The 24,227-nt window shown below is 43.6% G+C and overlaps 1 protein-coding gene and 1 long non-coding RNA gene across 5 annotated transcripts in view; one reads left to right on the top strand and one right to left on the bottom strand.

The window, feature by feature from the left end:
- Nucleotides 1–24,227, bottom strand: part of COL18A1 (collagen type XVIII alpha 1 chain) — a 233,228-nt gene that overhangs the window by 52,877 nt on the left and 156,124 nt on the right. For all 3 annotated transcript variants that reach the window (XM_077272570.1, XM_077272568.1, XM_077272569.1), the window contains 8 exons: nt 22,398–22,445; nt 21,979–22,108; nt 9,247–9,377; nt 8,083–8,109; nt 7,813–8,004; nt 5,409–5,435; nt 3,596–3,658; nt 2,981–3,067 (listed from right to left, as the gene is read on the bottom strand). In XM_077272570.1, the coding sequence (XP_077128685.1) occupies nt 2,981–3,067; nt 3,596–3,658; nt 5,409–5,435; nt 7,813–8,004; nt 8,083–8,109; nt 9,247–9,377; nt 21,979–22,108; nt 22,398–22,445 (705 nt within the window). The remainder of the gene's footprint in view (nt 1–2,980; nt 3,068–3,595; nt 3,659–5,408; nt 5,436–7,812; nt 8,005–8,082; nt 8,110–9,246; nt 9,378–21,978; nt 22,109–22,397; nt 22,446–24,227) is intronic.
- Nucleotides 7,257–24,227, top strand: part of LOC143784368 (uncharacterized) — a 29,951-nt gene continuing 12,980 nt past the window's right edge. The window contains exon 1 of one of the 2 annotated variants that reach the window (XR_013217771.1): nt 7,257–7,320. This is a non-coding gene — a long non-coding RNA (uncharacterized LOC143784368). The remainder of the gene's footprint in view (nt 7,321–24,227) is intronic. The other variant, XR_013217772.1, reaches the window with a different exon arrangement.

Consider the following 24,227-nt stretch of genomic DNA (forward strand, 5'->3'; position numbering starts at 1 on the left):
CTTTTTGTTTTTGTTTCCTGTTTTATCATTGTTGAAAGAACTGCTGGATCATGAACACTGCATGATTACAAACTCCTTGTAAATAGTTTGCACCTTCTTAAAGGTGCCCTCTACTGGTTTTATAAAAGAAAGGACTCTCTGCGAAGAAACTGTTCCTGGAAGCAGTACTGGAGTTCTTGCTGCACACGGACTTGCAGCTTGAGAAGTTGCACTACCTCATAGAGACTTGGTCCCCTCTTAAAGGGAACGTTCACCCATAGCACTTAAAGTATAATGATGCCTTAAGAGAAATAGTGATAATGCTTACATGTAAAGTTATATGTAGTCAGACAGTTGATAGTAAGAAATGTTTAATGATGTTGCTAGAAGAATGAGGACAGGAAGTAAACCCAGATGGGGTTAATCGGTGAGTCCTCCTAGGAGCCATACAGAGATGGCTCGGTGATCCTGAACTGAGAGATGGAAGATAAGTTCTATACTGTGTATAGTAGCAGAAAGGCAGTAGGCCCGGGTGGAAAGGGGCGGTCCTGCAACAGAACGAGAGGCAGTAGGCCTGGGGCAGATAGACAGGCGGTCCTGCAGATGTAAGGATGGAAAATGAAGGAAAAGTTGATTAGCCTTATAGTGTTTTATAAGAAGGTCTTTAGTGGATTTAGCGTGTACATCCTTAAAGGCAATGTTAAATTATTGTTCAAAAATTTGCACTTAGTAGAATACCCGGTTGGGTAAGAAAAGTTATTTATAGTATGTTATTTAAAGTATTTAACCATGTTTGTAACGTTCAAGTGTCCTCACCTCCCATAAAGGGAAGCTCTGTTCAAATTTACTTATTGTTATTGCATTTCCAAAATTGTATGTCTTTTTGCTGACATGTATTGTTGTTTTCTTCCCAGTCCAGGAGTACTGGATTTAACCGGGGGGGGAGTGCAGCGCCCCAGAGTCCTGGTCGTTGCAGTACTGATGCTCCGCCGCTAAGGGGGGCTATGGTACGTCTGATGGCACTGAAGGAGTTCACCTGACCAGGTATCACAGACACCAATACACTTCACAGTCTGGCCTCCAGGGGGAGCTAAGGGTGCTATGTATTAGGCCACTCCTCACAGTCTGGTAAAACTGGGGGTTAGATAGGAAGTTAGGGAGAAGCTGACTGGGAATCGAACAGGCAACATCCTGTGGCAGAGGGTGTTGCGGGGAGAGACTCAGGGGGGTCCCTGTCAGGGGTGGGATCCTGGCAGAGACCTAGCGAACTGAGAGAATGTTACGGGACTGCGCCTGCACCTGATCGCGGCGGTTCCCTAAGAAAGGACAAGAAGCGAGGTTTATTGTGCTGAGTGAGAAGCGAGATCAACGCAACAAGGAGAAACACCAGTAGGAGTCGTGCTGTAAGACGAGGCAACATCCTACTGAGGCGCGTAGCTGGTGGCCGGAACGCCGAGGAAGTACTAGGCTCCAAGCAATACTTCAAACCTACGGCAGGACAGTCAGCTATAGGCGGGCTGTCTCACACAAATCACCTACAAAGACACAGGGGGCAACAACAGGAGAAGGGCGACACTAGGGTCCAGGAAGAGCTCCGAGCCTACCCGTCATACGGGTGCGTCCTAGCCATATCATCTGGGGGACGAAGAAGAACATCAGAATCGAGTTGTGAGGGAACTTCAGAAACAGACACAACAATTGTGGGGACTATCCCGTAAGCACAGCAGGGGAGGACCACAACACACAAGCGATAGAAGGTAGGCACAGATTTCCACCTGCAAAGGGAACTCTGGAGGTGCCATCGGACCAGCCGGACTTGCGCAGCCTGGTTAACCGTATTCCGGACTGAGGATCCTGGAGCCTTCAGTAAAGAGGTAAAGAGACTGCAACCTGGTGTCCTCGTTATTTACTGTGACCAGCACTGCACCGCACTACCACCACCATCCACACCTTTCATTGGGCGCCCCTCAGGAGGGTCACGGACCGGGTCTAGCCACCGTGACAACCCCAGAGCAGAGACTCAGAGGCCCGGTACCGGGTACCCCTCGGCCCTGCGGCAGTGGGGGCGCTCCATACTGGTTCAGGATAATCGTGCGGTGTGAATGGACATTACGTCTATTTTCATACTATACAGTCCTGTTACCGAGCTGCATAGTTGAGGACTAGGTCCGCTGTATTAGGAGCCGAAATGACTACCGTACTGCTTAGTTAATAGTTACTACCAAAGCTTCATAGTTACGGGGACCACTCCTCTTATCAGTGATTATTAGCAGCTATGTATACATGCAGATACATGGCGCTGGGGAGCAGTTACCTGTGGTCTTCTATCGCTGCTAGGAACCAAGTTTCACAAATAATTTTTGAGCGGTTTGGGCTCATAGAGCAGCAGATCACCATCTTTGCTTTTCATATTTTGACCAATTTCAACACGTAACTTGCTGTACTTTAGTGTAGAAACTTTGTTACATTTCTCTTTCGACTTTTAATTTTTTTATTTCTACTAATAATATTGACTTTTAAATGCTTTCTTAATCCTATCCTGCCAGATCTACCATTCTTGCTTCAGGTCACATGATGGTGGGTCCTCTCTTCCAGCGATATGCCCCATCACGTGTACAATCATGTGCTGTACATTGTGCTATAACATCGCTATAGACTGCGCATGTAGTAGATGTCACTTCTAATGTAAGTAAATTGGGGGAGACCAACGCTGTACAGTATGTGATCAGATAAGATGCCGGAAGTGGAGACCGAGCATCTTGTGACCCACAGAGAGCACTGCAGATCTGCACCCATATAATTACAAGGTATATTACAAAAATACATGACATTTAAAAAAAAACAAAAAAAACAAAAAAAAAAACACACTGCCTCAGTGTTTTAGAGAAGATACAATGGGTCATATAAAGTTCTTCAATTTTTCCCCAGCCACCCATCATCCCTGATTTTGCACCCAAATTTCTGATAACTTTCCAGTTTGCTAAAAAAAAAGAAATCTTACCAGTTTATCCATTTTAGAAGCTGGGCCAGGTGGGCCTGGAGGTCCTGGCGGTCCTGGAAGACCTCTGGAACCAACTCCTGGCTCACCCTAGAAAGAAATAATAAAATAATTAACAAACATAATAAGAAATTATAAAATAGATTTATTCAATGAGTGTCCTTTTTTCGCTCATTGAATAAATCTATTTTATTCAATTCTTCATTTTCATAAACTCACTGTTGTAACTTTGTGTTGACTTATATAACAGTTTAGGTATGCTTAAAGGGGTTCTCCGCTGAAAATACCATATCGCGTATCCGCACAATGTGGGATGAAAACGTGTTAATCGGTCAAGATCCGACCTCTGGAACCGGCAGTATGGGGAATGGTTCTCCCCATTACAGAATGGAGCGGCAGGTCTGATGCACCAGTGCTGCTCTATTCATTCTCTATGGGGATGATGGAAAAAGATGGCTGCAGATATTCGGAGTCACAGAGAAAAGAAATGGCGTTGAGGTCGCACACGACCGCTCCATTCTAATGGGGGTAAAAGTGGTGATCGGTGCACTACGGTTGGAACTGCCCCGATCTTTAAGTTGGTAATCGTTAAATAACTGTAGCCTGTAGGGGGGTTACCTTATCTCCCTTCTGTCCAGAATCTCCCGGTGTTCCTGGGAATCCCTGAGGTCCAACTTCACCCTAGTGAAAAACACATGCAGATATTTTTATGGAAGTTCTTGATCTAAGATTGCAATGTTATGAAGATATTTAAGGTGGCAGTAATGGCCTAGCAGTATATCCCAAAATACTGCTCTCAAAGGTTAGAAAATTCTGTATTATTCAAAGGTTCTCTTCTTTTTTAGTTCTCGATCAAGCTGCTTTATGTTTAACTAAAATTATAATAATAATAAATAATAATTTTTATTTATATAGCGCCAACATATTCTGCAGCACTTTACAATAAGCGGGGACATGTACACACAAATTCAATACAAGGTAGGACAGTTAAACAGTGACATTAGGAGTGAGGTCCCTGCACGCAAGCTTACAATCTACAACGAAAAGGGGGGACACAATAGGTGAAAAGTGCTTGTTATTTCAGGTCTGGCAATTATAATTAATAGGGATTTTCATACAAAGCTGCATGATCCGGTCATCAGCCCGTGTGTTTAAGTGCAATAGTCAAGTATCAAGAGCAGTTATCGTGTGCATGGAGGGTGTGGAGACAGATGAATAGTAGGGTGCAGATTCAGAGTAATATTTGGAAGGAGGGAACAGAGCAAAGTTAGTTTACTGAGTAGTTGATGTGGTAGGCTTGTTTGAAGAGATGGGTTTTTAGAGCGCGCTTGAATAGGTCGGGGCTCGGTATCAGTCTGATCGTCTGGGGAAGTGCATTCCAGAGAGCTGGCGCAGCACGAGAGAAGTCTTGGAGACGGAGGTGCGAGGTTCGGATTACGGGGGATGTTAGCCTTAGGGTACTGTCACACAGTGCAATTACGATCGCTACGACGGTACGATTCGTGACGTTCTAGCGATATCGTTACGATATCGCAGTGTCTGACACGCAGCAGCGATCAGGGACCCTGCTGAGAATCGTACGTCGTAGCAGATCGTTTGAAAATTTCTTTCGTCGCTGGATCTCCCGCTGTCATCGCTGGATCGTTGTGTGTGACAGCGATCCAGCGATGCGTTCGCTGGTAACCAGGGTAAACATCGGGTTACTAAGCGCGGCCCTGCGCTTAGTAACCCGATGTTTACCCTGGTTACCAGCGAACCTCGGCATCGCTCCAGCGCCGTGATTGCAAAGTGTGACCGCAGTCTACGACGCTGGAGCGATACTCATACGACGCTGCGACGTCACGGATCGTGCCGTCGTAGCGACGAAAATTGCACGGTGTGATGGTACCCTTAGGTCATTTGTAGAACGGAGGGCACGTGTAGGGTGATAGAGATGAGAGAGGAGATATAAGGCGGTGCAGAACTGTGGAGAGCTTTGTGGGTGAGAGATGAGTTTATACTGGACCCTGTAGCGAATGGGTAGCCAGTGTAATGACTGGCACAAGATGGAGGCATCGGTGAAGCGGTTGGACAGAAATATGACCCTGGCTGCCGCATTCAAGATGGATTGGAGAGGAAAAAGTTTGGTAAGAGGGAGACCGATCAGAAGAGAGTTGCCGTAGTCCAGACGAGTATGAATAAGAGCGACAGTAAGAGTCTTAGCAGTTTCAAAATTCATCTATAGCAAAACCAAAGAAATGAGCCAGACTATAAGTTGGTATCCGTGCAAAGTGTAAGCGCTCGTTCATCTATGTAAAACATTTACTCTAAAGTATAGAGTTGTTTACAGCTCAACACTGGTAATAATTTACCCTGAAATGAGGCGCGGCTTGTCACATGCACCACAAAACATAAGGAAAGGTCACAGCAGACAATAATACAAGGGACTTACAGCTTTGCCATCTTCTCCAGGGTCACCCTGAAATCAGACAAAGGGTTTAGTTCTTAGTTAGAAATGTGGTATATAAAATAGATAGAAATCACACCAGTCATAGCAATAGATCTCACTCCTAAAAACATAACTTAGGAGGAGATCTTCCGAACAGAGAATGAAAACAGCCATCTGGACAAGGAAAACCTAAAAAGTTGCACCGATCCAGCTGTAATCTACCTAATGTTATTACTACCAGCTTGAGTCAAATAGCAGAGACCGGTTATATACTTGTCATCATCAAAATGGCTGTCCAGATCCGGACACTTCCACATCGGCAGATAAGGGGTGCAGATGACGTGGTGTCGGCACAGTTTGCAGGTATCATATACCCATCTGATGCTGCCATGCCATCAGCACTTCTCCCATCCCGATGTAGAAGTGAACAGTGTCCGAAAAACTCTTTAATGACATAGGAAGAGGCTTCCAGCTCATTAATCCTCCTACAAGTAAATGACACAAGAGCTTGTCAGACGTTAACGGGGAAGAGATATCCAGCACTCCGTGAGTGGACCGAGACCTTCAAATTTATTTCAGGAACATTAATATAGACAGGACAGCTGTGTCAGCAAATCCAACGCGTTTCGAACAGAAGGTCTTCATCATGGTTGTCTTTAACGACATAGGTGGGAAACGCTTTGTAAATTACAGTATCATCTTTTCCATCAACTGAACACTACCTAATGGCTTTTATTTTGGTGTTTTGGGAACCTGGTGGATGATTACTGCTTCTCAAACCCTGCTGGCTTCTCCATGCCTGGCTCCGCTACATTGCAGTTCTCTCCCTGTACACACACACATAGGGAAGGACCTGTCAATCAAGCAGGGCAAAGCAAGGAGAAGCAGCCGGCGACCTGACCCAGTAACTATTCTCCACGTTCCTGGTTCCTGATTCATCAAACAGTTTTAGCCAGTTTTCTAATGAAAAATTTCTTGATGATGCAAAAATGTTGTGACTTTGAATTTTCTTACATTTTTTTAAATGGGTGCAACTTAGCAAAAAGGGGGTGTTTTGAAGCACTGCTGTGAAATGCATCATAATTTGCAAAAAAGTGGAATAAATTACAACATAAATGTATGCCAGTCAATGAGCAGAGTACGTTGCTTGTGGTGGTGCAAAAAGACTGAAAAATGTGCCATATTTATTAAGAACACATGCCTCTTAAAGGGTTTTTCCAGCCTTAGGCTGCAGTCACCTTATCTGACTGCAGACTTGTGAATCCTCACACTGTGCACTGTGAGGGTTTTCCATCAGTGGGAGCAAGCGGTCATGTCACCGCAAGTATGTGATTTGGATACATTTGGCAACATTCCTACTAGACGTATTCAGTCTCAAGCATTTCACTTGCATTGATCAAGGCTGCACATCTAGTTGGCATGCGATCCGATGTATTTAAATCACGTACTTGTGGTCTCATGTCCCAGCACTGGCGAATTCTGACAGAGTGCGCTGTGAGGATTCACAAGTCTGCAGTCACACAGAGTGATTGCAGACTTGTACCCTAAAGTCAAATAGCCCCTTTAAATATATTTAAACCAGTGCACTCAGGACTAGTCTACAAGGACGCCAGTCTCCATGAATTGGGGCCCAGACTTTCTGAAATGCTGCAGAATTTCAAAATCACCCATCAATATTTGCAGTTAGGAAGCCTGTGCCCGATTCATGCTGCCTGTGAAATCTGCGCTCCACCCTGCGCTCAGACGGTCTATGCCAACCCGGAACTGATGATGTCACCACGACCACCAGTGACCTGACCACTAAGGTCATGGATTGGCTGCAGGAGCATGGTGGTTGTGACGTCATCACTTCTGGTCTGGTGGAGAACGTCTGAGCTGCAGCGCTGGTGCGGGGGATGGAGGATTCCGCCTGCAAGTATGACATGTTTCTTTATTTTATAAGCATCTTACATTCCCCTTTAAGGCAAACTTTTGATTTAGTCCCTCTTTAAGTAATATTAGTTGTAATAGTTTTGTTTTTGATGCAATTTATTCTATAAACAGTAAGTGCATCTTCGTTCAATAAATTAATGTAGTTCCAGGAATGTGTTGCCCTTTAATTAGCGAAGAAGCTGCTTCCCCCACATTGTGTGAATGAAATAGGATTAAACTCCTGATTTTGAACATGCACTACTATTACCTATCAATGCATGAGTATCTATCTATGTGTTCTGCATAGGCGTCCGTCAGTGTAGGCAGCACCAACGTATGGGTGTCGAAGACACGTAGTAATCATGGGGTGACGTACTGAGAATACAAAGTTATCATTTTTTAAACCAATAACTTATTAAAAACCAAGTTGACGTAAAAACCTGTTAATTATGTTAAAACATTTTCTGTGCATGACCTTGTGAATCGTATCACTTACAGGCTCTCCATCTTTTCCTGGAGGTCCCTGTGGACCTGGTGGTCCCCGAGGTCCTGCGACCTGTTGCACGGTGGTGCCATCACTCTTCTGTAAAACTGACTGCCCTGGAGGGCCAGGTGGTCCTTGTGCACCAGGAGATCCAGGGTCTCCTTTCTGACCTTTGGCTCCAGGATATCCAAATCCTGCACCACCCTGTAGAAAGAGAATTGGATTTTTAACATGTGGACAACCAAACTCTAAACAATCACATGTAAATGGGGGGGTACTTACTTTAACTCCAAGCTCGCCTTTCTGGCCCTAAAAAAAAATAAATCAGAAATACATTTACTTCCAGATTATTTTTTCTATTGGTCTCGATTCATTATTGCACTTTCTCCAGTGTTTTGGCGTGAATATCTCTCAAATGTGACCTTTTGATTGGCCGTCAAATTCAAACGATTTACGCCTTTTTTAAAGTCGTCTTTTGTTGTTCAGTTACTTTTCTGATTTTTACTTCCACGTGACTTTTCCAGATATTTTAGACTCTATCATCAAATGTAACTTTTAAATAAAAAATGACTAAATTTGTCGCGAATGCACTTCAGTCCCCCGTGTAGCGATTTTATGTCCGCCAGGTATTTTCGTGCAATTTCTTGATGTGTGTGACTTTTAGGAAGTTGCAAAATTGGTTACAGACAAAAAAAACCATTTTTCATTTTGCAAAAATATCATGAAGCACGTGCACCTTTTTGAAGAATTTTGAGCAAAAAACAGCAACTAAAATCTCAAGACAAAAAAGTAAAGGGACTTATAAAAAAAACAACAACATGCAAATGATGAATCGGGGCATTCTCTTTAAACATGTGGTCAGATGGTTTGCACCTATGTTTTAAGTGACAGAGAGAAAGTAAAAGACGTTCTGCAAGACCCCGAAAGCAAACAAACATGCAGGGATCCATTTTTTCTGCTTCCCTCCATCTTTAGTTTAGGACTGGTATGGGGCAAAGTAGAGAAGCAAGATTTAAGCTTTTCCATTCTCTATTGTAGACATCGATGTTGAGGTTATTTCTTTTGCAGAAAGCTGCCTCCCAGCCAGAAACAAAGTTCTGTAACACCCATCCCTCTTTTTTAGAAGTTAACATTTTACATATACCAGCACTGGAGTGGAAGAAAGGGAAGTGGAAACTTTTTAAAGTTGTTTTTCCCAGAGGTTAAGTGACTGGGGTCACAATGATTACAATTTTCTCCTCACCCTGCAGTCGCGGAGCTTCCCCTCATCGCCCAAGTACAGTCTTGAGACCTCTGTTCTAGTGATTGGTTGGTGTTCTGCTTAATACTATAGACCCATAGGCATTATTTTTTTCCTTTAAGCACTGCCCCCCAAAAAACTAAAATTCTACCAACCAAGAGCAATGCTTATGTCCCAGGGACAAAATGATCCAACCCCACATTTACCTTGTCTCCTTTAGGGCCTACACCTGCGCTGGAGCTGTCCCCAGAATCTCCTTTAGGACCTTCAGGACCTCGATCACCTCTATCACCTTTGTCACCTCGGTCTCCCTTTTCTCCCTTCTGACCAGTCTGACCTGTAAAAAAATGTAATAATGTGAATTGGAGGAGTAATACAGATCTCCTTCAGCACAGAACTATAAGTGAGAAAAAAATGGCTTTGTCGCTTTTGTACTGATTTCAAAGTTCTTTGAAGGGTATAAATCGCCTTTGAACTTCCCTCCACAATTTATATATGGAAGTAATCCAGAAAAATGTATCATAGTTCAGAGCTGCGTTCACCATTCTATTAATTGTTATTGATTACAGGTCTACAGAATTATGAATGCAGCAATTTAGGACTGCCACAAAAATTACAATTCAATGTTATGGCTGATTGGGGTTGTTGATCACTCATAACATTGGTAGAGCTCCATTGAGCTACCAAAAACATCTGACCCCCTGAAACATGTCATGAAGACCTTTGAAGGTGGGATATCTGGTGTCAAAATGTTAGCAGCAGATCCTATAAGACCTGTGAGCTACAATCTCTATGGATCAGACTTGTTCTTTCAGCAGATTGGGTTAAAGGGGACTTGGCGGCCAAGTCGTCACCTTGAAACTTTGTCATGTTCCTACACAACTCCTTAAGTTTGCAGACAGGATAAATTATCCTACAGAAAACATGTCAATGCCATTAGGGAATACTGTTGCTGAAACAGAAATACTCAATATCTAACAAAGTATTGGTAGGGATGCAAGAATGTAACATCCACATGAATGCAACGACTAAGGGGGAACATAGCCCAGGACAACACACTGCCTCCATTAGCTCGTCTCCTTCCTATAGTGTATCCTGGTGCCATCTCTTCCCCAGGTCAGTGACTCATGGCCATGTAGCCTTCCATGTACATCAGTCGTCTATCTGGATAACTTTACCCTCATTTTAATTTTTATTCTGTATATAACGTAATGGTAGCTTCCAAGCCACCAGAAGAATCGACCAGTCACTTCTTTGAACTACTTATTTCGATGCCTGAAGCGGTTACAAAAAGTGACAAAAGACGAAACATGTGCACAGCAAGTTGCTTTGACGTTGCTGTGCATATCTTCACTCTTTGTAGTGTTTTTGTAGTGCTTTTTCAGGCAGGTTGCAAGTGATATCCGCCTGGAAAAAACATTGTGTGCACATAAACTTAGAGAGATCTTCTGTTTCCAGCAGTGAACCTCCTAAATTGCCTATTGACATGCTGCGCTTCTTCATAGATTCCAGTACATCGATCAGAGGCAGTCATACGTTTTTAAGTGTATCCATAATTGCATAAAAGTTTTTAGATATCTTAGGTGCTGGATACCGTGGCTGATCGGTGGGGGTCCGGGTGCTGAGACCCTACCGATCATTCAAAACACCCCTCTGTAGTCTCTAACTTCTACTATATGCTACAATATTGTAAAGGGACTAAACGAAAATGATAAAGTAAATCTAAAACAAATCTAAAAAGTTTAAAATCAAGCTCCTTTACCCAGTTTAAAAATAACACCATAAAAAAACCTTCTAAAATGCAAAATAAACATATTTGCTATTGTCATGTCTGTAAAAGTCCAATCTTTCAAAAGATAAAAATTACGGTATTTAAACTGAATGTCAAACACGCTCCTGCCTCCAACTAAAATGGAAATGCCGGAATGGCTGTTTTTCGATCACTGCACCTACTCCAAAAAATGCAATAAAAGGCATTTAAAACATCGCACATACCCCAAAAAGGCATCAATAAAAAAAGACAGCTCAGTGTTAATAAAAAAAAAAAGCCCTCAGATAAGTCCAGCAATGGAAAAATGGTAACGGTACAGGTTTCTGAAAATGGCGACACAGTTTTTAAATCAAGCCACTGGGAGAGAAACCAATATCTATATGTGAACAGAATTTGATATGCAACACAAACTCCCATCTGTTACGTTATTTGACTTCTTCCATAGATTTCAACTTTGACTGTTAGTTTGATTTATTTGTCTCAGTTCTTACTTCTACTATTCAATATCATAAACTTTGCTCTATTTCGGCAATAAGGAACAATTAACCGCAGCAATATGCAAGTAGATCGGCTGCTGGAGATCCAGAACAACCGACAGTAGCCGAAAACATATAGGGAATAGTGATGAGCAAGTATACTCGTTGCTCGGGTTTTCCTGAGCACGCCCGGGTGACCTCTGTTATGATCTGGTGACCTTGGAGCCGCATGAGAGACTTTCTCAGGAGTAGGTGGTACCTGTACTGACCGCAGACCCTAAACTAACACCGCAACTAGAAGTAGCCGTGGGATGTACCTAACACGTCCTAGACATCTCGACACAGCCGGAGGACTAAATACCCCTATAGATGGAAATGGGAATTCTATCTTGCCTCAGAGCAGAACCCCAAAGGATAGGCAGCCCCCCACAAATATTGACTGTGAGTATAAGAGGAAAGACACACGCAGGCAGAAAAACAGGATTTAGCAAAAGAGGCACTACTAGCTAAATAGAAACGGATAGGACAAAATTCTAAGCGGTCAGTATTAAAATCCTAAAAATATCCACAGCAGATAATACAAATATTCCACATCTAACTAAAGACATAGAAAGTATATCTGCATCTCCTGAGAATCCAGCATGACTGAAAAATCCAAACAAAGTCTAAGCTGGACAAAAACACAATAAATTGCACTGAATTGCAAAGCACACTGCATGTGTGCACAGAGACAAAAAAAGTCACTTATCTTAGCTGAAATAGCAGCAGGGCATGAGGAGCCAGAGAGAGATGCAATCCCTCCAAGTACAATGGGCAACTGGCATGGACTCATGGATCCTGCACACCTAAATACCTAATAGAGCTGCAATCAGCAGAAACACCTGCCCGGATCACAACCCCAAGACAACTGCACTACCACCAACAACCACCGGAGGGAGCCCAAGAGCAGAATTCACAACAGTACCCCCCCCTTGAAGAGGGGTCACCGAACCCTCACCAGAGCCCCCAGGCCGATCAGGACGAGCCAGATGAAAGGCACGGACCAAATCAGCAGCATGGACATCAGAGGCAAAAACCCAAGAATTATCCTCCTGGCCATAACCCTTCCATTTGACAAGGTACTGAAGCCTCCGCCTCGAAAAGCGAGAATCCAAAATCTTCTCAACCACGTACTCCAACTCCCCATCAACCAACACAGGAGCAGGAGGATCAACAGAGGGAACAACGGGCACCACATATTTCCGCAATAAAGATCTATGGAAAACATTATGGATGGCAAAAGAGGCCGGAAGGGCCAAACGAAAAGACACCGGATTGATAATCTCAGAAATCCTATAAGGGCCAATAAACCGAGGCTTAAACTTAGGGGAAGAAACCTTCATAGGAACATGACGGGAAGACAACCAGACCAAATCCCCAACCCGAAGCCGGGAACCAACACACCGATGACGGTTAGCAAAACGCTGAGCCTCCTCCTGAGACAACACCAAATTGTCCACCACATGAGCCCAAATCTGCTGCAACCTGTCAACCACAGAATCCACACCAGGACAATCAGAAGGTTCAACTTGCGCCGAAGAAAAACGAGGATGAAAACCAAAATTACAAAAGAAGGGCGAAACCAAGGTAGCCGAACTAGCCCGATTATTAAGGGCAAACTAGGCCAATGGCAAGAAAGCCACCCAATCATCCTGATCAGCAGACACAAAGCATCTCAAATAAGTTTCCAAGGTCTGATTAGTTCGCTCGGTCTGGCCATTTGTCTGAGGATGAAATGCGGAAGAAAAAGACAAATCAATGGCCAGCCTAGCACAAAATGCCCGCCAAAACCTAGAAACAAACTGGGAACCTCTGTCAGACACAATATTCTCCGGAATACCATGCAAACGAACCACATGCTGAAAAAACAACGGAACCAAATCAGAAGAGGAAGGCAATTTAGGCAAAGGCACCAAATGAACCATCTTAGAAAACCGGTCACAAACCACCCAGATAACCGACATCCTCTGGGAAACCGGAAGATCTGAAATAAAATCCATAGAAATATGCATCCAGGGCCTCTCAGGGACCGGCAAAGGCAAAAGCAACCCACTAGCACGGGAACAACAAGGATTGGCCCGCGCACAAGTCCCACAGGACTGCACAAAAGAACGCACATCACGCGACAAAGAAGGCCACCAAAAGGACCTACCAACCAAATCTCTGGTACCAAAAATACCAGGATGGCCAGCCAACACAGAACAATGAACCTCAGAAATCACTCTACTAGTCCATCTATCAGGAACAAACAGTTTCTCCACTGGACAGCGATCAGGTTTGTCAGCCTGAAATTCCTGCAGAACCCGTCGCAAATCAGGGGGAATGGCAGAAAGGACCACCCCTTCCTTCAGAATGCTGACCGGCTCAAGTACCTCAGGAGAATCAGGCAAAAAACTCCTAGAGAGGGCATCAGCCTTAATATTCTTAGAACCCGGAAGATACGAAACCACGAAATCAAAACGGGAGAAAAACAGGGACCATCGAGCCTGTCTAGGATTCAGCCGTTTGGCAGATTCGAGGTAAATCAGATTTTTATGATCGGTCAAGACCACAATACGGTGCTTGGCTCCCTCAAGCCAATGTCGCCATTCCTCAAACGCCCACTTCATAGCCAACAACTCCCGATTGCCGACATCATAATTGCGTTCAGCAGGCGAAAACTTACGGGAAAAGAAGGCACACGGTTTCATCAAGGAACCATCAGAATTCCTCTGAGACAAAACAGCCCCTGCCCCAATCTCAGAAGCGTCAACCTCAACCTGAAACGGAAGAGAAACATCTGGCTGACGCAACACCGGGGCAGAAGTAAATCGGCGTTTAAGCTCCTGAAAGGCAGAGACAGCCGCAGAGGGCCAATTCGTTACATCAGCGCCTTTCTTCGTCAAATCGGTCAGGGGTTTAACCACACTGGAGAAGTTAGCAATGAAACGGCGATAAAAATTAGCAAAGCCCAAAAATTTCTGAAGGCTCTTCACGGATGTGGGCTGAATCCAATCATGAATGGCCTGAACCTTAACCGGATCCATCTCTATAGATGAGGGAGAAAAAATGAAGCCCAAAAAAGAAACCTTCTGCACTCCAAAGAGACACTTAGACCCCTTCACAAACAAAGCATTATCATGAAGGATTTGAAATACCATCCTGACCTGTTTCACATGAGACTCCCAATCATCGGAAAAAATTAAGTTGTCATCCAAATATACAATCATGAATTTATCAAGATAATTCCGGAAGATATCATGCATGAAGGACTGAAAAACAGATGGAGCATTAGAGAGTCCGAATGGCATCACAAGGTATTCAAAATGGCCTTCGGGCGTATTAAACGCAGTTTTCCATTCGTCACCCTGCTTAATACGAACAAGATTATATGCCCCCCGAAGGTCAATTTTAGTAAACCAACTAGCCCCCTTAATCCTGGCAAACAAATCGGAAAGCAAAGGTAAAGGGTATTGAAACTTGACCGTGATCTTATTCAAGAGGCGATAATCAATACAGGATCTCAAGGAGCCATCCTTCTTAGCAACAAAAAAAAATCCCACTCCCAACGGTGAAGAAGATGGCCAAATATGCCCTTTCTCCAAAGACTCCTTAACATAGCTCCGCATGGCGGTATGTTCCGGCACAGACAGGTTGAAAAGTCGGCCCTTAGGAATCTTACAGCCTGGAATCAAGTCAATAGCACAATCGGTGGAAGGGAACTGGACTTGGGCTCATCGAATACATCCTGAAAATCAGACAAAAACTCTGGAACTTCAGAAGAGGAGATTGACATCACAGGAACATCATTATGAACCCCCTGACAACCCCAACTAGTCACAGACATAGACTTCCAATCCAACACAGGATTATGTTTCTGCAACCATGGAAAACCCAGCACAATAGCATCATGCAAATTATGCAACACCAGAAAACTACAATCTTCCTGATGGGCTGGCGCCATGCACATGGTCACCTGTGTCCAAAACTGGGGTTTATTTTTAGCCAAAGGTGTAGCATCAATGCCCCTTAAAGGAATAGGGTTCTGCAAAGACTGCAAGGGGAAACTACAACGCCTGGCAAATTCAAAGTCCATTAAGTTCAAAGCGGCGCCTGAATCCACAAACGCCATGACAGAAAATGACGACAATGAGCAGATCAAGGTCACAGATAACAGAAATTTAGGTTGTACAGTTCCGATGGTAACTGAACTAGCGATTCTCTTTATACGCTTTGGGCAGACTGAAATGACATGAGAAGCATCGCCACAATAAAAACACAACCTATTCTGACGTCTGAATCCTTGTTGTTCCGTTCTAGACAGAATCCTATCACACTGCATAGGCTCAGGCATCTGCTCTGAGGACAACGCCACAGCGCGCACAGTTCTGCGCTCCCGCAAGCGCCGATCGATCTGAATGGCCAGAGACATAGAATCACTCAGACCAACAGGCGTGGGAAACCCCACCATAACATCTTTAACAGATTCAGAAAGACCCTTTCTGAAAATTGCCGCCAAAGCATCCTCATTCCATTTAGTCAGCACAGACCATTTTCTAAATTTCTGACAATACAATTCTGCCGCTTCTTGACCCTGAGACAGGGCCAACAAGGTCTTCTCCGCTTGATCCACAGAATTTGGTTCATCATATAATAATCCTAGAGCCTGAAAAAAGGCATCTACATTAAGCAAGGCCGGATTCCCAGATTCCAGGGAAAATGCCCAATCCTGAGGGTCGCCACGCAGCAGGGAGATGACAATTTTAATCTGCTGAATGGGATCACCAGAGGAACGAGGCTTCAGAGCAAAAAACAGTTTACAGTTGTTTTTGAAACTCAAAAATTTGGACCTGTCCCCAAAAACCAATCAGGAGTAGGAATCCTAGGCTCTAAAAGCGGAGCCTGAGCAATATAATCAGAAATACCCTGTACCCTAGCAGCAAGCTGGTCTACACGAGAAACTAATCCCTGAACATCCATGCTAGCACAAGACTCCTCAGTCACCCAGAGGAAAAGAGGGAAGAAAAGACAAAGCAGGCTACAGAAAAAAAAATGGCTCTTTCTTCCCTTCTTCTGAGATGCATTTAACTCATTGTTGGCCAGTTGTACCTTGTTGATCTGGTGACCTTGGAGCCGCATGAGAGACTTTCTCAGGAGTAGGTGGTACCTGTACTGACCGCAAACCCTAAACTAACACCGCAACTAGAAGTAGCCGTGGGATGTACCTAACACGTCCTAGACATCTCGACACAGCCGGAGGACTAAATACCCCTATAGATGGAAATGGGAATTCTATCTTGCCTCAGAGCAGAACCCCAAAGGATAGGCAGCCCCCCACAAATATTGACTGTGAGTATAAGAGGAAAGACACACGCAGGCAGAAAAACAGGATTTAGCAAAAGAGGCACTACTAGCTAAATAGAAAAGGATAGGACAAAATTCTAAGCGGTCAGTATTAAAATCCTAAAAATATCCACAGCAGATAATACAAATATTCCACATCTAACTAAAGACATAGAAAGTATATCTGCATCTCCTGAGAATCCAGCATGACTGAAAAATCCAAATAAAGTCTAAGCTGGACAAAAACACAATAAATTGCACTGAATTGCAAAGCGCACTGCATGTGTGCACAGAGACAAAAAACCAGACACTTATCTTAGCTGAAATAGCAGCAGGGCATGAGGAGCCAGAGAGAGATGCAATCCCTCCAAGTACAATGGGCAACTGGCACGGACTCATGGATCCTGCACACCTAAATACCTAATAGAGCTGCAATCAGCAGAAACACCTGCCCGGATCACAACCCCAAGACAACTGCACTACCACCAACAACCACCGGAGGGAGCCCAAGAGCAGAATTCACAACAGACCACCAAGTATTTATGACTGCTCAGAGATTTAGTTTTCATCGCCTCAGCTGAATGATTTTCAGCTATTAGCCAGCCTGAGTACATGTGGGGGTTGCCTGGATGCTAGGGAATCCCCACATGTAATCAAGCTGTCTAGTAGCTGTAAATCATTCAGCTGCGGCAAGAAAAACGAAATCTCCGAACACTAACAAATACTCGGAGACCACCCGAGCGTGCTCTGGAAAACCCGAGCAATGAGTACACTCGCTCATCACTAATAGGGAAGCTTTTTGGCATCAACGATAAATCACATGCCTTTTGAGACAAACTATGTAATTAATCACTTACTATGTATATGATATGGAATATGTATTTTATTTGGTTCATGTTTTATGTACTTTATTTAGTTTATATTCTACGTCTTGTTAAAATCTTTTTGGCCATTTTTTACTACCTGCCATTACTAGATAAAACCTAAGAGGGAAACAAAATGAGCAAATACCTTGTTGTAACTAAGTAAAAAGTAATAGTACATACAAGTAATATAAGGTACCTAGTAAACACTGTTTTTGATTTAAAAAAAAATCATAAAAGCCATCCCACCGCGACAAGGTGTACCCATTGGGGATGGTCCTACACCGTCTAATATTAAAACCTTATCATGTGTCAAAAATGACCTCAATGTCAGCAGATCATTACCAAGGCCTGACTGTGGACACCCAGCCACGGGAAGCTATACATACTGTTACTGTAATAAAGGGGTACCACAGGTTTAGCCCCCAGAGAGAGACCTTAACGTACACACCATGTGTCTGTGCATTTTGTTTCTCCAGCCGGCTGCTCCCCAATACCAGAGGAAGATAATTTACCCTTAATTGTAATCCAAAGACAATAGGCGGCAGGGGTCTTCATAAAAATACCATTTCTGAAGCCCACTACATTTCTGTATCTACACCACTAATATATTTAAAACACCTCATGGGCTTTGTATTGCCGTAATCAAACTGACCTGGACAATTTTATCGCCAGATCATCGTTATCGCGTAATGAACGCCGTAAAATTAAAATGCAAAAAAACAATAGCTAAATTGCGTCTGTGTTTTTTTTTTTTATACCACTTCATCCCAATTGGATTTTTTGCCCAGTTTTATATGATATAATTCAAAACTACATCTCAACCTGCAAAAAAACAAGCTCTAATTTGTCTATGTTGACGACAACATTTAAAAAAAAAAAAAAGTTGTAGTTCCTGAAAGAACAGGAGGAGGACCAAAAAGTGTAAAAATGCAAAATTACTAATTCATTAAAGGGTTCAAGAGCTCACTGAATTCAAGAGGGGTTAATAGGACGCCATTGTTACAGCAAGTCAGTTCATATTTTTTTTTCCTCCTAAATATTCTGGTATGTGAATAATATTATTGAGTCTGGGTTTGCTGTAAGAAAGATCAGTCAGCAACGGCACTGCAATCCTGGGGTCCAGTTTGTTTGTTTTTTTATAAAATCTTAATTCACAAATTATATCAAACCCGCTCCGTCCTAAGCCCCGCCCCCTTCTGGAGACGCGATGATGCCGGATTTGTTCATTGCACACATCCGGCATCATCGCACCCCACACATAGGGCCCTGTGTTTTACCTTGCGGCGGCGCAGCGTCGCCGCAAGGTACATGGACATGCTGCGATCTTAAAAGACGCGACGCATGTCCGGAATCGCAGGGCTGACGGGTGCGTGTTACCACGCATAGTGGAGACGGGATTTGATAAAATCCCCTCCACTATGCTGTAACATCTGGACCCTGCGGCTCTGCGCAGCGTCAAACACACAGCGTTTCCTCAACGTGGACACATACCCTTAAAGTGAAAAGGACTGAGCTGCAATACCAGACAATCTTTGGACAACTGTGGCATTTAAGGAGCAAGAATCAACAGTCTGGGGCTGACCTCTAACCCCTTCACCACCTTGCGATTTTCCGGTTTTTGTGAGTTATAATTCTGAAGGACACCATTTATTATACCATATAAGCACGCTTGAAAACAGGAAAAAAATATCCAAGTTCAGTAAAATTGCAAAAAAGTGCAATTCCACCATTGTATTTGGGGTTTTAATTTACCATGTTCACAAAATGCTAAAACTGACCTGGCAGTATGATTCCCCAGGCCATCATGAGTATGCAGATACCAAACATGTATAGTTTCTTTGTTTGGTGTATAAAAAAAATTCCAACATTTTTAAGAAAAATTTTTTTTTGCTAATGTCGCCATTTTCTGAGACCTGAAGCGTCTCCATTTTTTGTGATCTGAAGCTTGATAATGGCTTATATTTTATGCCCCGTGCTAACGTTTGTACTGATACCATTTTGGGGTAGTAGTCCAAAAAAAACAGGAGCAGCACAGCGCTATTTGTGAATAAGGAGCTGTTTAATTTAACCATCATGGGCTCCTTATTCACAAATAGCGGTGTGCTGCTCCTGGTTTTTCGACTACTACTACATTCAAGGTTTGGTACATGCCTGTGGGAGCTTTTCTGCACCCGGACTCTCTATCTGCTGAATGTGCTGCTCTGCTTTCCTATTTTTGTATTACCATTTTGGGGTAGATATGATGTTTTCATCACCTGTTATTGCAATGTTGCGGCGGCCAACAAAATGTAATTCTGGGGTTTCGATTTTTTTCTCATTACGCCATTTACCTGATTAATTAACTTTATGTTTTCATAGATTGGACATTTTTGATCACAGTGATACCAAATGTGTTATTATTATTATTATTATTATTGTTTTATTTTCAAATGGAGCAAAATGGGGGTGATTTGAACTTGTGTTTTGTTTTATTATTTGTTTTGTTTACTTTTACTGACTTCAATAGTCCCCTTAGGAGACTTTAAGCTGCAATCATCTGATCGCCTGTGCTACACACAGTAGGGCTTCAGACCTGCTCTGTGTTACAAATATAACGATCTCCTATGAACGTCGGCAAATGGTGGCGTTCTGCACACTTCTGGCGGTCATTACAACTCATCGGCGCCCTGTGACCACGTGACAGGGGCGCCAGGCGTATGTTAAGTTTCGTGGTCAGTAATTGACAGCGGCATTTAACTGGTTAACAGCCACTGTTAGATGCATGTGACAGCCGATCAGATTAGAATCAGGCTCAGCGCAGGAGCAGGCATCAAAGGCAGGGACACGACTGTCGACATACCTATACGTGCAAGGTCGTGCGTGAAGGGGTTAATAAAAGAGTGGGAGCATCAGACTGGAGATCTTTTTTTCCCCACAGAGGTGGTCAAAAGTGCACAGAAGGAACCCCGATACCCCCTTAAAATTCCTAGCAAAAGTTGGGTCCAAAATTTTGGTCTGTAAGATCCTGGCATGCAGAGCGGGATCTCACAACCCTCCGCGGCCGCTCGCCTAGCGAAAGCGTGAGATTTCATGTGTTCTCTTGAGATCTTGCTATGGAAGCCTGGTGGCTCAGTGGTTAGCACTCTTTCTTGGCAGCGCTGGGGTCCTTGGCTAAAATCTCACCAATAAAAACATCTGCAAGGAGTTTGTATGTTTTGGACGGGTGTTCTCCAGTTTCCACCCACACTCTAAAGACATAATTAGACAGATTGTGAGATCTGTACAGCGCTGTGGAATATGATGGCGCTGTGGCATAATAAATAATATATTTGCACTAACCCAGTGCTGCTGCACCGTTTACTGCAGCGTGACTGAACGGTAACATGTCTAGAGCGATTACTGTTATGTGGCCACTTAGTAAAATAATAATAATAATAATCTTTATAGTAAAAGATGTGGCAGAGCTGGGTTAGTACAGACAGTGAGAATTTATGATCTGTGTATGTACATACATATACACTCACCGGCCACTTTATTAGGTACACCATGCTAGTAACGGGTTGGACCCCCTTTTGCCTTCAGAACTGCCTCAATTCTTCGTGGCATAGATTCAACAAGGTGCTGGAAGCATTCCTCAGAGATTTTGGTCCATATTGACATGATGGCATCACACAGTTGCCGCAGATTTGTCGGCTGCACATCCCTGATGCGAATCTCCCGTTCCACCACATCCCAAAGATTTCATGTTGTTTACGCCAAATTCTGACCCTACCATCCGAATGTCGCAGCAGAAATCGAGACTCATCAGACCAAGCAACGTTTTTCCAATCTTCTACTGTCCAATTTCGATGAGCTTGTACAAATTGTAGCCTCAGTTTCCTGTTCTTAGCTGAAAGGAGTGGTACCCGGTGTGGTCTTCTGCTGCTGTAGCCCATCTGCCTCAAAGTTCGACGCACTGTGCGTTCAGAGATGCTCTTAGGCCTACCTTGGTTGTAACGGGTGGCGATTTGAGTCACTGTTGCCTTTCTATCAGCTCGAACCAGTCTGCCCATTCTCCTCTGACCTCTGGCATCAACAAGGCATTTCCGCCCACAGAACTGCCGCTCACTGGATTTTTTTTCTTTTTCGGACCATTCTCTGTAAACCCTAGAGATGGTTGTGCGTGAAAATCCCAGTAGATCAGCAGTTTCTGAAATACTCAGACCAGCCCTTCTGGCACCAACAACCATGCCATGTTCAAAGGCACTCAAATCACCTTTCTTCCCCATACTGATGCTCGGTTTGAACTGCAGGAGATTGTCTTGACCATGTCTACATGCCTAAATGCACTGAGTTGCCGCCATGTGATTGGCTGATTAGAAATTAAGTGTTAACAAGAAGTTGGACAGGTGTACCTAATAAAGTGGCCAGTGAGTGTATATGGTATGTACACATATACACACAGTATATTATGTGTCATCACTTTGCAGACCGCTTTCTCCTTACCTTCTACCTCGACCCTCTTTATAGTCTCTTCCTTTCTGACGACAATCTCTTTTTCCAGAGATGGTCTCTGTATCGGAGGCACTGTGATGGGCGCTTGTTCTCTGATTCTGGTTGGAGCCCTTGTCACCACCTAGGCAGTTTTGGGAAAAGACACAATAATTACCGTACATTCATTTTCTTACTCTGGAATTAGATACATTTGTCCCCAAGACAGAGAACCAAGTGATTGGGGATGACACTTTCAGTACGGTGCTTCGGGTTATGACAGTTCTTGATAATTAGACAGACAGTGGTAGACTTGTTCTATTTAACATGAGATTTTATTAAGCTAAAATTCTATTCTAAAACGTGTGAGAAGAGATTGCACTACAAACATAACTCATGGTTCTATATGCTGGGTGCATTGATCTTCATCTCACCTCTACAACCTCTTTCTCTGGAATGCCACTGCCAAAGTCTCCAGAAATCTGCAATATTAGAAATAAAAATAACTTTAGAAAATGAACACTAGATGGCAGCAATTACACAAAATACTCACAGACACCACTAGAGGGCAGCAGTCTGCAAATTTGAATTTGATTATTTTTTTAGGGCATGTAAATGTGAACAGGATTTTCTGCAGAAAACTTCAACAGCAAATCTGGAGTAAACCTAAAAAGGAATTAACAGTGGCATACTAAATTGTGCAGACTTTCTTCTTTTTTTTCCTTTTCACATTTCCTTTTTTTTTTCTTTTTTTTTTTGCTCTTTCCTGATCATTTCACAATTATCACAAGCAGGGCTGCGCTTTAGTAAAAGACTCCACAGCTCAGAAACTTGATATTGGCCACATGATCCCTGGGAATAATGGAGGAAATGCCACTGTCTCTCCAACAGCACTGCATGTAAATAGATCTAAAGGGAGAAACAATATAGAAAAAAAAATTCTGCCTTCTTTCTGTGGTTGCCAAGCTGTTTCTAAGAACCATTTGGCACAGGTGATTTTAATTGGCAGGAGACTGCAAATTAAGGGGTCTAGCCCATTTTGGCTCTCACTGAAGAGCTGGAGGAAGGCGAGTGTCAGTGCTCCTTTCATTTTGGTGCTGGTGCTGTGTGGCGGCCATTGTTGCTGTGGCTTTGTGCTGGTGGGGTGGCGCGGTCTGGAGTCATGGGGTCTCAGTCTCGCAGCATGGGTGCTGTGGGGCAACAGGCCGTCCGCCCTGCTGGTGCATTGCCGCTGTGGCGGTGGTTGCCGCACAGCTGCGCTCCGTTAGCGCGGTAGGACCCACTACGAGGTTTGCCGTGATGTGGCAGTGGGCTTCATACAGTCTGATCAGAATTTTAAACTGAAAACCTCATATTCAGTTATATACATTTTTGCCTAGCGGCTTTAGATTAACTTATGATTTTTGGAGGTGCGGTTCATGCTTTTTTTTCCTTTTTGTGCAAAGCATGTTTCTTAGAACCAGATAGCCTCTAATATTTAGCAGCACTTTTTTTTTTTTTTTTTTTTTTTTTTTTTACAGTGTTGCAGGATAAAGCTCTTTAACTGCAAAAAAAAATTATTGATTGCTAAGGGATAAATATAACTGTGGGTAACGGCAATTTCCTAATCTGATTTATTGTTGGACATTGTCGTAATTTACGACAGACAATGTAGAAACTAACAGGGCCATAGTGTGTTAAGGAAGTGTACAGATAATTTCTCTTCAAGAGCGCCTTGCTCCCCTGCCTGATCTTTTTCTCTTCAGGTGCACACTGCTCCCCTCCCCTGCCTGATCTCTCTCTTCAGGTGCACACTACTTCCCTGCCTGATCTTTTCTCTTCAGGTGCACACTGCTCCCCTGCCTGATCTCTCTCTTCAGGTGCACACTACTTCCCTGCCTGATCTTTTCTCTTCAGGTACACACTGTTCCCCTGCCTGATCTTTTCTCTTCAGGTGCACACTGCTTCCCTGCCTGATATTTTCTCTTCAGGAGCACACTGCTCCCTTGCCTGCTCTTTTCTCTTCAGGTGCACACTGCTCTCCTGCCTGATCATTTCTCTTCAGGAGCGCACTACTCACCTAACTAATCTTTTCTCTTCAGGAGCACCCTGCTCCCCTGCCTGATATTTTCTCTTCAGGAGCACACTGCTCCCTTGCCTGATCTTTTCTCTTCAGGAGCACACTACTCCCCTGCCTGATCTTTTCTCTTCGGGTACACACTGCTCCCCTGCCTGATCTTTTCTCTTCGGGTACACACTGTTCCCCTGCCTGATCTTTTCTCTTC

Source organism: Ranitomeya variabilis, chromosome 7 (genome assembly GCF_051348905.1).
Source record: "Ranitomeya variabilis isolate aRanVar5 chromosome 7, aRanVar5.hap1, whole genome shotgun sequence".
Lineage (NCBI taxonomy): Eukaryota > Metazoa > Chordata > Amphibia > Anura > Dendrobatidae > Ranitomeya > Ranitomeya variabilis.